Genomic DNA, 12,495 nt, shown 5'->3' with positions numbered 1-12,495 from the left:
GTGATATGTCCTCAAGCATGGAGGACATCTCTGGAGCTCCATATGCAAGATTGCTATCAATCAATGCAATGAGAAAAGGGAATGGGATGTATGAGATCAAGTTCGACAGATGGAAGGGAGTGTTTCCTGGTTCTGGGGCCGATGGATATAGGCCGAAAGCGGCAGATATTCTACTTATTTCAGAAACAAGACCAGCAAATCAATCCGATATTCTCAAGCAGTCCAAATCCTGTGTCATCGTATGGATTAATAAGGTCCAGGGTAATAAAATGACCGTCAAGGCATCACGGAGGATGGAGATTGGGGCAGATGGAGATGAGCGGCACCCGATGGGTGTTAACAAGTATGAGAAGTTGCACGCTGAAGATTTGGACAAGTCGTGGGAGATATTGGATCAAGAAGCAATGCAGAAATCCATGAACTCCCGTTTAAATGAAAAAAACAGGAAAGAGCCACCAAAAGGTAGAAAGTCCCTTGAGAAGTGTAGTGATCCGCTGGAACAAAATGGCACAGGGATGTCTGGAAATTCATCAAGGCGATGGTCCTTCTATGCTATGAACCTGACTAATATGATAACATATGATCGTGTTTGGATTACGCTCCGAAGGGGGCTGACAATGCAGTCAGAAGTCATTCTTAACATGCTGGGCAAAAACAATTATGTAAGGCTTTCTTTCAGCTTTAATGTTTCCTTCCATGGTTAATTTGCACCGCTCAAGTGGTTAAATTGCTTTGGTATGTAAATGAATGCACATGGAATTTTGATCTGATATATGTTGTGTGGAGGTACCTAAGGATCATCTAGTTCCATATCTTATATACCATGTGAATGAAGTGCATATTCTGATACTGGTTCATCTTTTTCTCTCTGTTTGCATGGAATGAAAGAATATATTTATTTATCTACATGCTATTGAACTATATGCTAGAGCCCTTGTTTTACCATACACATAAATTTGCATAATATTGCTGATGTAGTTGCTATATAGTCGATGGTATATGGATATCAGAACTTTGTAAAAGATTACTTCCCAGGTCATGCAGTATGGACCATGGTCAACTCCATCTTAATGTTTATCCGTTGGTTTAGCTGTACATGTTGTGGCATATTGTATCTCATCCCTATCATTACATTGCTACCATTAGACTTTACACCTCAGCCGTCATGTGTTTTAGTTAAGAAGCTAGATACATTCTTATTGTAAAAGCTGAATGCGATGCATGCTTCTTCATACTGTTCCATATTTTGGTACTGATATTATTTCTCTTCTTTGTTAACATAATCCCTCTATGTAACTGTTGTGTCCTTCTGCATTTTGTATTGAGCGCTGTTTTCAAATTGATGTTTTTGCAGGCTATTAGACATTGTAGGCACTGCAGCAATGAATCACATGGTGAAATCAAGGACGATCTTTGCAATTTTAAGTTGAATGACTCACAGCTTGGATGCAGTAGCAAGTTGTATTTCAGCTAGTAATTGTCCTCATAGATCATCTTCCGTGGGGCTAATTTGGGGCCCACCTGGCACAGGTAAAACTACAACGCTTGCAGTAATGCTACACATGCTTCTGATGAAGAAACAGAGAATTCTTGCATGTGCTCCAACCAACATGGCTGTCTTGCAAGTAGCTTCTCGTCTTATTGGGTTGGTTGAGAACTTCTCTCTAAGCCATCATTATTCCCTTGGTGACATCATTTTATTTGGTAACAAGGACCGTTTGCACATTGGCAAGGAGTTGTCAAAAATATATTTGGATGACCGTGTCAAGAGTTTGCTGAGGTGCTTCAACCGAGAAGTTGGGTGGAAGCATTGTGTGGATTCTGTCCTGAAATTCCTAACAAATTGCATTTCTCGGTACAAAATGTCCCTAGACATAGAAGCAAGCAGTGATGGTTGCAACCCCACTTTTAAGAAGTATTTTACAAGTAAATTCAGCATTTTAGCAAAAGAACTGGTATCATGTATTGATACATTCTTTGACCATCTTCCAGCGGATACCCTGGGCAAGAACTTTGAAAAGATGATGTTTGTGAAAAGTATGATATATAAACTGCAGCAATTAGTGTGTGCAGATGATGTCTCTGATGAGCGTCTTTTTACAATCTTCGAGCCCTCCGATGAACTTTCTGACCCTTCTATTGATCATGATGGCCTGAAAGATGATGCAACTGAGGATCTTCCTGACTATGACATCTCTCTAGATAACCCTTTGGAGATAAACTCTAAGTGCATTAAAACCCTGATGGATCTTTCAAAGATGCGGCTTCCTTGTGAAGAGAATGAATCTTCCATCAGAGACTTGTGTTTGAAGCAAGCGAAACTCATATTTTGCACTGCTTCTGGTTCGTTTGAACTGTTCAGGCTGCAAGGTGTGATGCCTATAAGCATCTTAGTTATTGACGAGGCAGCACAACTAAAAGAAGCCGAATCACTGGTTCCTCTCTTGCTACCAGGAATAAAACATGTGCTGCTAATTGGGGATGAAAACCAGCTATCATCATTGGTCAAGAGCAAGGTACCCTTCCCCGGAAAGTACCCTTTTGTTTCTAAGAACATTTTGAGTGTCATATTGTCTGTTATCCTCCGCACGTGTTACTGATTATCTTCACACTTCCTTAGTTGATCATACTTTCTCTTTGCTGCTACCTGCTAGATTGCTAAAGATGCTGCCTTTGGACGAAGCCTCTACGAGAGATGGTGTGAAATGGGTTACGACAAGCACTTGCTGGAAGTACAATATAGAATGCACCCTTACATTAATAAATTTCCAAATGCTAACTTCTACGGTAACCGAATTTCGGATGGTCCCAGTGTCAAACGGGAAGATTATACGAAGAGTTATCTCCCCGGTCGTATTTATGGTGCCTATTCATTCATTCATATTGAAAATGATATGGAAATGCTTGATGACCATGGCCAGAGTTCAAAAAATATGGTGGAGGTTGCTATAGCAGCCAATATTATTGAAAGACTTGCGAAAGGTAATATCAAAAGCTTCAACTTTTACATATCATGTTGGATGAATAAGTTATTGCTAAGCTGCAGGAGAATAAAGCTAATGACTGTTTGTGTAAAACTATCGTAGAATGCTGGGAGAAGAAGCAGAGAACCAATGTTGGTGTAATATCTCCGTATACCGCCCAAGTAATTGCAATGCAAGAAAGAATTGGAAGAAAGTTTGAGAAACATGAGTTTCTGTCTGTTACAGTAAAATCTGTTGATGGATTTCAAGGTGGCGAGGAAGACATAATAATAATTTCAACAGTTAGGTCCAACAAAGATGGGAAAGTAGGTTTTCTCTCTGATGCTGGAAGAATAAATGTGGCTTTGACAAGAGCCAAGTAAGTTTTCCTGATTCAGTGATATTCAAGAGTTTGTTTCTGCCTTTTCATTGAAATACCTATATGATTTCCTCAGGTACTGCCTTTGGATCCTTGGAAATGGAACCACTTTGCTTGCTAGCAATTCAATATGGGCAGAATTAGTCAAGGATTCAATAAAACGTGAGTGTTACTTTGATGCTCTCAAGGACAAGAATTTAGCAGAAACAATGAGGCTTGCAACAAAGGTAATGCTGCCCTTGTTGTGTGGAAATAATGGTCTTTGTATATATCCTGCTTCTTAGGTGCATGTTTATGTTGCTTAACAGTTTGCGATGGCTTTAAAATCTACAGTTTCTTATTGCATCCTTTAAATTGCATTATTTGGCCACTATTCATGGCTACTCATTTGAGAATACATGCAGGGCTAATGGCTATGCAAGTGTAAAGCTATAGTGTGGTCTAGCGGCCTGATGCTCTTGGTGGAGCACTTGAGTCATGCAGGGCCTTGCAGAGTGGTGTCAATCTTGCTAGAACACTGCTCGGCCAAGAGTCTAGTGAACCCAATTTCCTAAAATAACCCAAATTAGTAAAAAGGAATGGAATCTAGTATGTATGAATATTGAACTAGGTTTAGGTTGATGTGCTAACTGCCGACTATTTTCTTGTTTCTGATCCTTTGTTCAGTCACATTGTGGTATTCAGTACAATTGTCCTTTATAGTCTTTGCATTCTAGACTGGCAAAAAGATTAGGAGGTTCTTTGTCAAAATTGCTTACAGTAGTTTATTTTTTTGCACTTGTCAGAGAAGTGGCCGCACAATTGATGCAACTGGAGTGCCATCTTGGTCAGTAAGGGCAAGGGGTGATTTAACTGTGGCTGGCAGCAGCCCACCGATAAGACGGAGTCAGCTTCCAGTTTCTGGCAGCGCACGGAGCATAAATAATTCTTATGATTCGCGACCAGATGGCCATGATTTGCGGTCAAATGCTAGTCGGCCAAACAGATCTAGTTTCTTAGCTCCTAGAGAGGACATGCAGAGAACACACTTTCAGCAGCACAGAACCTTTTCTGGTGGTGACTACTACAATGAATCACGAGGTGTCCCTGCTAATCAATATGGGCCCGACAGGTGCAGGCCTTCCTGTGACAAATATGGTGCTCCGGAAGGGTTCAGAGGACAGTCTGAGCGGCATCTCGGTCAGCGCCATCATAACAGAACTGTTCAGGAACCCTTGTGCAGCACTTCTCAAACAGGCAATGGCAGGTTTGCTCCAGGATCAGTTCGGAGGGCAGGATCACACATTTCCAACGGTATTCTTGGCGCATGGCAGCCTTCAAACTGCAACAGGGATATTCAGAACAGGACTGCTTCTCCGTTATGGCCAGTTTCTTCTCAAAGAAGGTCCAGTTCATATGGAAATGCTGATCCTCACCTTTGGAGTATGAACAATGAGAGGCAGCTCAGCAGTCATCCACAAGCACCATACACATACAGAGGACGAGCGCCACACAGGGGAGTTGCTGGTCGAGGGATAGGAAGGCCTTCATTTCATGAGAGACTAACTAGGGGTGGCCGGGATGAGCATGCCAGCAACAATCGGATGGAAGAACCTCATAGTGGGAGGCAGCATAACACTTCTGAAGCCGTGTCCCGTGGTTTGCCAGTTCCGGAGCAGAGAGGGGTGAAAAGAGACTGGCACGACGCAGAAGCATCAGATTCACCTCAGCAGAACAAGACAAAAGTAAGACCTGCTGTTGAGAGTGCAGATGGACCTCATCTTCAAGGGCAGGATTGCAGTTCTGGTGTTGCATCTAACAAACTGGCAGTTCCTGAGCAGCCTGAGATGGAAGTAGATGGGTGTAATGTAGAAGCATGGGATCCACCCCACCAGGACAAGACAGAAATAAGATCTGAAAGTGCACATGAACCTCATCGCCAGCCTCAGGATGGCAGTTCTGGGGCCGCTCCCCAGAGACCGCCTATGCCAGATCACCCCGAACGTAAAGCAGAATCATCATGTTCACCCTGCCAGGACAACACAGATGCGAGGCTCGAAAATTCAGACCAACCACATGGTCAGCCGCAGGATACCAGCCCCAGAGCCGCTGCCCACGAACTGCCTGTTCTTGTTCAGCCTGAGATGAAAGGAGAGGAGTGCAAAGCAGAACCATCAGATTCCACCCACCAGGACAACACAGAAGCAAGCCCTGGAAATTCAGATCAGCCGCCTCGTCTGCCATTGGATACCAGTTCTGACACCGCCCCCCCACAACTGGCTGCCTCTGAGCAGGGAGGCATGGACATAGACTCGCGGAAAGCGGAAGCAACCGTCATACCTGACATTAACATTAGGCTCGAGAGCGTAGAACCAGATAGCTAGATAGGTTCTGAAGTTTGATATATGCTGCCTGTCCTATTTTTTTTCTCTGTATAGGCTAGTCATATCATCTTATATCATATTCCCTTTGCGCTCTATATCAGCAAAAGGATTTACCTGTATAAACATGTAGCGCTTTTGTTTGTGTAGATAATTATTTTTCTGCGGGCTGCAGTGACCCGGAAAGCTACCTAAATTGTTGTTTGCAGCTGGAGGAATAAGAGAAAGTGTCTGGGTTTATGGGCAGACTGAATTGTGATAGTACTGTTCTGTTAGCTTTGTGATGATGCTTTTTCCAGGCTTCGGCTTGGCTTGGGAGCTGAGATTGTTGAAAACCGTGCCGCTGCTGGCATGGCCGCGTTGCAGCGCTCGTTGCTGGGAATCTGAACCATTCTGTGCTTCTACTTGGTCGCGCTCCTGAGTGTAACACCTGCACCTACTGCCAAAGTGGGATGTATGCTATTGGGTCGTGGGCCGTATGGTTTGGACAGACTGTTGACATCTGCGGTACAAAAGGGAAGGATTGGCATGGAGACGGACATCGAAGAGAAACAGAGAAATAGAACCAAGTCATCTCCTCGTCTGTCTTCTTCCTTCTTCCTCTGGTCTAAATCCTCCTCTCCTTCAGGTCTGGTTGCTACCACAAGCAACCGCTGTATCGACATCACGCTCTGATCCTCACCGGCGGCAACGGGGTGTGACACAGAGTTGGCTGCAGGCATTCCGCGGTGCGGCGGCTCCACGGTGGCCTAGCCAGGCAGCGTGCTGTGGAGAACGCGGCGGAACGGCAGTTGGCTTGTTAGGTTGGACTGATCAGTAAAGCCAGCAAACCTGTGCTAACTCAAAAGTCGAAGCTGCTCCTTTCGGATGTTGATACCGTCTCAGTAGCAAGCAGCAGCCGAGACCGCCAGTTCCACAACGGCAGATGGCAATCATCCCGAGCACTTGACTCGACGGCGTGGTTCACACGGCCGCCCTGGTGGCCACCACGACGGCCATGTACACTGGTTCGCTCCTGATGCTCTAGCATCGTCGGCATCCACGCCCGCTCTGGTGCACCCCGTACGTTTCTGTTCATCTGAATCTACTGATCTACGTGCCCAGTAAAGGCTCTTCTGCACACCGACCCTGATTTACATCGTTTGTCTACAGTCTGGTGTCCGTTTCTTTCAAACTTTCAGTTACGCAGGCAGGGTGCTGGGTATATGCAGCAGCAGCCCTTCCGGCGATTAACCGAGGATAACATCCATAGATTCCTGAGAAGCAGCTCACACATCGGAAAGGCGAAACACGCAAGGGGTCAAAAACAAATATGCCAACCGCGAATCCTGTAACGTGTACAGGGCTACAGAGATCAAGCACTGAGAAGAACAAAGGGTATATTACATAGATAACTTACAATTTCTAGACCTGTAAACAGTAGGACGTTGCATTTTTTTTTCTCTTTCCTTCTTTTACACACAGTAGTAACCTTAAATCCTAAAGGCTTCCTCGCATAAAACCTGGGCAAGCTTCAGAGCAGGTGCGGGTGATTTCCACGTTGCCGTTCCTGTATTTACCATGCTGTATAGACTCTGTAAAAAGAACATTCGTCTGTACCAGCCAGGCCTGCTCTAATGGATAGGATGGTATTGCGTGATCCCGCGTTTTGGTGGCAGTTTCCTTAGAATAAACAGAACCATAGCTGAAGGCAATATCTCGACCAGCTGCACAACAAGTTAGTGAACCCACTCAGCAATCGGAAAATAGTTTGGGTCTGGAGACAAAATAATCATGCACAGATGATATCTCTCAAGCACTCCGAAAATATTTAACCTTCTCTATTTCAAAGAATATGGTGATGCCCCTGATAATCCCTTTTATCTGGCTTGCTCTCTCGACAAGTGCCCTGATTAAGACCTTTTTGTTTAACTTTCTATCTTTTAAAGTTCGATTCAGTTGGCATGCCTAACCATATTCATATGTACATGAAACTTGTCACTAGCTCTTGTAAAATGATGGTATTCCTAATCATTAGTGTGTGGGCTAGGTTGAACGTGGACCTATGCCATCTGCAAACAGATCCTACTAACCCCGATATCCACAACTTAATTGTCTACCCATATGGCCATGCACATTCAAGACACACCATGGCAGTTAGTAAATTCTCCATCCAGCAGAAATAATTATACTAGTGAAATCTAGCAGTGCACAGTACATGAAATTGGGATTAGTTTCAGTAATCAATACTTCAGATTATTGGGATGCCTTGGCATGTGCCATAGACTAAATTTCCATAATTGTACTTATAAAAGTGATTGATGTTCTTATCTCAATGTCTTAATACTGGTTTGGTTATAGGACATAACAGTGCAAGTCAGACTGCGTAAAGTGATGTTCAACAATGGAACTAAATGGAATCATACCAGGTAATAAAAGAAATTCAGAATTGGATGGCTCAGAATATCAAGATCAGCTGCTTTATCAAATGCGTTGAGGCACATCTGGAAATTACACGCTCAAGTTAGTAGATATCCTCCAACTCACCAACCTAAGTTGGTAGTAGAGTAGAATAATTCAAGTAAATGCTAGCACTTTTTGTGAGGGATTTGCAAGCACTTACCATGACACATCTGATCAAGAAACAAGTGAAGCAGATTGTAGTCACATAGCCAACCTGCAACACAGGAGACAGCATTACCATATAGTTGTCATAGACAATCCTCCAAAACTAAGACTGATCAAACACAAAGTATACCTCCTGCAATTTCTTTCGTCTTCCTTTTGATTCCACAGGGAAACGTTGCAACATGAGGAATAACCTACAACAATAGACAGAATATCAAACATTGTACCAGTCGATAAAGCGTTCTGCTAGCTATACTGCATGCAATCTTCTGCCGATGGCACTTTCTGGTTTCTGCGCCCTAGTATGGCAGAGCGCATACATGGCACATCCTGGTAATAAAGGCACAAAGGTTGTTATACAATAGAAGTTGTCCATATTTTCACTGCTAAATTAATCTAGTTTACAATCCAACCAAAAAATACATTTAAAGTCTACAGGAAAATGCTGTGGTAATAATAGTCGCTATAGTGGTGCAAGCATAGAAGTTGTCACAGAGATTTTCAGCACTAAATATAGCCGGTCTAAGATCACAGAGAGTAAAGGTATTAGGAGAACAGCTTAGCAAGGAAAGTATTACCTCCCACCATACAGAAGGAACCCAAAAGCTGCAAACAGTGATACTCCTGAAAATTATAGCAAAAGATCAAGCTCTCGAGTTAGATAATATTATAGTAGTTGAAAACTAGCACCACACAACATGTCCATGAGACACATTACATTGAAAAGGGTTCCACACACTCAGAGAGTGAGAGAGAGAGAGAGAGAGAGAGAGAGAGAGAGAGAGAGAGAGAGCAGGCATTTTACCTGCAAAGAACATCTTTGACAATATGACCATAACTCGAACTGGTTTCCACCACAAAACCAACCATAGAATTATCTGAAATTTTAAAATCATACATATTAGGGCATCTCATGGGTGTGCATACTGCATAGTATTCCTAATTTGCATGTGTCACTTGAACAGTCATAAATACAAGATAAAGCGTGATCATATTTCCTTAACAAGTACAAAAGTATACATTGGACTTCTCGGTGCAATCAACATCAAAGAATCAGTTATAGTAAGTATAAGAGATTTCAGGATACTGGCGTACAAGTGATTGATTCCAATAAACTATAGGTAATCTAGGGAAAACAAACAAGAGTATGTTATCTTGCAAAAAAGAATATATTAAATATGTTATAAGTTATAACTACTGCTTATCTTGTCATAGCAACAAAAATGGGGCATTGCCAATGTCATATTGTCAATATAACAATTGATTTCGATAAATTATATATGTAATCTGAGGAACAAAGGAGAGTATATTATCTATATTAAATAAATAAATAATAATTGACGTATTTATTTGTAGATACATCCGTATCTAAAAAACGTTGAGACACTTACTTTTGGATGGAGGGAGTGTCATAACTTAACTACGAATTATCTTTTCATAGCAACAAAAATGGGGCAATGCCAATGTCATTATAGAGATTGATTTCAATAAGCGGTAATCTAGGGAAACAAAGGAGAGTATATTATGTACATTGAATATGTTATGACTACCACTTACTCCCTCCGTCCTAAAGTACATGGCATATAAATTTAGTCAAAAGTCAATGGTTTCTAAGTTTGACCAAGTAATAAATGCACAAAAATAAGATCTACAACACCACATAAATATCAATAGATGCACCATAACGTATATTTTCATAATGTGTTTACTCCAAATTGTAGTTTTGATATTCCCTTGTAGTTATTTGATCGAAATTAGTAAGTTTTGACTTCTGGTTGAATTTATAAACCATGTATTTTTGGGATGAAGGGAGCATCTGGTGATAACAACAAAAATGGGGCAAAGTTGATCTTATTGGTCGTAGCCACATAGGTACCACCCCTAGGCATCAAAAAAAAATTCAGAACATCACAGGCTCACAGGTACTAAGATGTAGTTAATGTCTAGATATCCATCCCAACATGCTAGCATAAGATGATCTTTGCACCCTTTATCATTTTGGGTTATCATTGGCCACATAGGTACCACTCCTAGGCATCAAAAACAATTTCGGAACATCACATGCTCACAGGTACTAAGATGTAGTTAATGTCTAGATATCGACCCCAATATGGGGCCATAAGATAATCTTTGCATCCTATATTTTTTCTGGATTATCAGTGCAGAGTTACAGGCATGAGCTAATTGAATCAAATTGTAAATTACAGTGCAATGAGAAACTTTAGGCAGTAAGTCACCTGAATTGCATACACCACACCATTGATCCAATAGAAAGTTGGCCTTAGCCCATCAGTCGACATTGCACGTGCCTAGCGAACAACATGACAGATTAATAGGTGCAACGACAATGACGGAACATCACCAGAAACTACCGAATATGAAGGCGGTTTAGCACCTGGTAGTAAATCTCAGCCCAGAACAGCACCAAAAGCGCGTACGTAGTGAAGAACGCGAGCCCGGGCATATCGAGGATCACATGTTGAAGTATCTGCAGGAGCACATTGCTTAACCCATTATGTATGCCCAATCAATTCAAGCACCAATTTGTTCACCAAATCAGGCGCTAACCTCTGGCTGTATCAGCTGCACGTTTCGCCGCAGCACGAACACGATAGACCGCACTGCAAAACGCAGATGGAAAGATGAGCCATCAACGCAGGCAAGCAAGCAAGGTGAGCCAGCCAATGGAACAGCACAAATGTGTGTTCACCCACCGCCGTTGACGACGAAGTTGAGGAAATGGAACACCTTCTGCGTCGTCCACCCGTACTCGGGCACCCTACACTCGATTCTGATCAATTGTATCTGCAACAGAAATCGAGCTCCAGAAAGTTAACATTTTTTTTACCAACGCCTCACGATTCGCTGCGCAATCCCCAATTTTGAAACCGGGCACGCCCCGGATCAAAGGTAGCCCGCGTGATTGGGGCGAAAGGGACACGCAGGCTAAGGTAATCGTGGGATCGGGCCAGGACGTGACGGATCAGAAAGCGAATTTGGGTGCTTACAAGCGCGACGACGGAGACGATGCCGTAGAGCACGGCGAGGGCGTGGAACATGCGGTCCTGCCACATGGGCGACTCGTTGACGTCTTTCCACCAGTCGACCGCGCCGTTGAGCGCCGCCGCCGCCGACGAGGCCGCGGCGGCGTCCGCCGCGAACAACCGCCCCATCCCGCGCGCGCGCCTCTCTCCCTGTGACCAGGTGGCGCCGCCCGAAGATTCGATTCGAAGCGGGGCAGCGGACGGCGACGGGGCGGAGGAAGGCGACGCGGGGCTGGCTCGCCTCCAGGGGGGGATTCGAAACCGAAAGAAATGGATTTTGGGATCGATTTTCGTTCGGTTTCGTGGAGGCCGGGAGAAGGATGGAGGAAGGAGAAAGAAGGTTCGAGCCGATGCAGGGGGTACGTGGAGAGGGAGCGCTTCTGTGCGTGAACCTGGTCCACGGTGGAACACACGAGCGAGGTGGGACATGGCGGGGCGGGCGGTGTATGGACCTGGCGCAGCGAGTGTCGTCGAGAAGCGGGCCTTGGTCCAGCACGGCGCGCCGGCTGAATGAGGTGGCACGCCTGCGCAGGGGTGTTTTATGGGTCCTCCGTTTTGTTCTTCTTTTTCTGCTTTGACCATTTTCTATGATTATGTTGTGTGAGTCGAAATCATCTTGGACAGGTAAGGTAAGAAGAGGACAATCAGGCAGGCTATTGTCCACAGTCGAGACAAACCATTCCCCCTAATTCCGTTAGGCCATGTACAATGGTAGAGAAGGCATGGCTTCCATACTCCGCCGCATCAGTTAGAGAAGACATTAGATATAAGTCATACAATGCATTATCTCTTACAACCATATCTAGCAATTAATATTAATAATTAAATTTTGGTAGGAAATTTGTTGCTAAAGAAAGAGATGTGTGATACAATGGAGAAAACAGTCTTTCCTTATTTACTAAGAAGATGATCCCTTAGCTAAGGGAAGGCAGTCTTTTCTCTCTTCATTCTTTCTCCTCCAACTAAGCAAAAATCTGACGCGCTATCGCTAAGAGAAGGCTGACATCACCATATTGTACGTGCCCTTAGGACTTTCTTATGATCTATCACGTTGAATTTTTGTTCAGTTCAAGGAGAGTAACCAACTTGAGGTTGGGGGTTAGGAGGGTGGTTATACCTCCATCCCACCAGAGTTCAAGCCC

The 12,495-nt window shown here is 43.7% G+C and overlaps 2 protein-coding genes across 2 annotated transcripts; one reads left to right on the top strand and one right to left on the bottom strand.

Moving 5' to 3' along the window:
* Window positions 1–1,451: 1,451 nt before the first annotated feature.
* Window positions 1,452–5,948, top strand: LOC124706123. Its single transcript, XM_047237783.1, has 5 exons — window positions 1,452–2,516; window positions 2,655–2,982; window positions 3,087–3,342; window positions 3,419–3,569; window positions 4,128–5,948. The coding sequence occupies exons 1-5, from the start codon at window positions 1,554–1,556 to the stop codon at window positions 5,703–5,705; spliced, it is 3,276 nt and encodes a 1,091-aa protein (XP_047093739.1). The 5' UTR covers window positions 1,452–1,553; the 3' UTR covers window positions 5,706–5,948.
* A 1,049-nt stretch (window positions 5,949–6,997) lies between these two features.
* On the bottom strand, window positions 6,998–11,482 carry LOC124706122 (tobamovirus multiplication protein 3-like). The gene is made up of 11 exons (XM_047237782.1): window positions 11,318–11,482; window positions 11,024–11,114; window positions 10,878–10,930; window positions 10,705–10,797; window positions 10,547–10,618; window positions 9,115–9,187; window positions 8,888–8,933; window positions 8,440–8,503; window positions 8,305–8,358; window positions 8,108–8,185; window positions 6,998–7,408 (listed from the first exon to the last, which is right to left on the bottom strand). Exons 1-11 carry the CDS (start codon window positions 11,480–11,482, stop codon window positions 7,316–7,318), a joined length of 882 nt encoding a protein of 293 aa, XP_047093738.1. The 3' UTR covers window positions 6,998–7,315.
* Window positions 11,483–12,495: the final 1,013 nt, after the last annotated feature.

Source organism: Lolium rigidum, chromosome 4, assembly GCF_022539505.1.
Source record: "Lolium rigidum isolate FL_2022 chromosome 4, APGP_CSIRO_Lrig_0.1, whole genome shotgun sequence".
NCBI lineage: Eukaryota > Viridiplantae > Streptophyta > Magnoliopsida > Poales > Poaceae > Lolium > Lolium rigidum.
Note: the sequence above shows the minus strand (reverse complement) of the source record. Positions and strands in the feature narration are given on the sequence as shown.

Bases quoted from the DNA above. Each gene is read 5' to 3' on its own strand.
- LOC124706123 (XM_047237783.1), top strand. From the start codon at position 1,554: ATGCTACACATGCTTCTGATGAAGAAACAGAGAATTCTTGCATGTGCT. The intron at 2,983-3,086 runs GTAATATCAAAA...AAACTATCGTAG, and splicing joins TATTGAAAGACTTGCGAAAG to AATGCTGGGAGAAGAAGCAG. The intron at 3,343-3,418 runs GTAAGTTTTCCT...TGATTTCCTCAG, and splicing joins GTGGCTTTGACAAGAGCCAA to GTACTGCCTTTGGATCCTTG.
- LOC124706122 (XM_047237782.1), bottom strand. From the start codon at position 11,482: ATGGGGCGGTTGTTCGCGGCGGACGCCGCCGCGGCCTCGTCGGCGGCG. The intron at 8,934-9,114 runs GTAAAATGCCTG...TATAATTTTCAG, and splicing joins GTCAAAGATGTTCTTTGCAG to GAGTATCACTGTTTGCAGCT. The intron at 7,409-8,107 runs GTATGATTCCAT...CTTGTTGTGCAG, and splicing joins TGAATTTCTTTTATTACCTG to CTGGTCGAGATATTGCCTTC.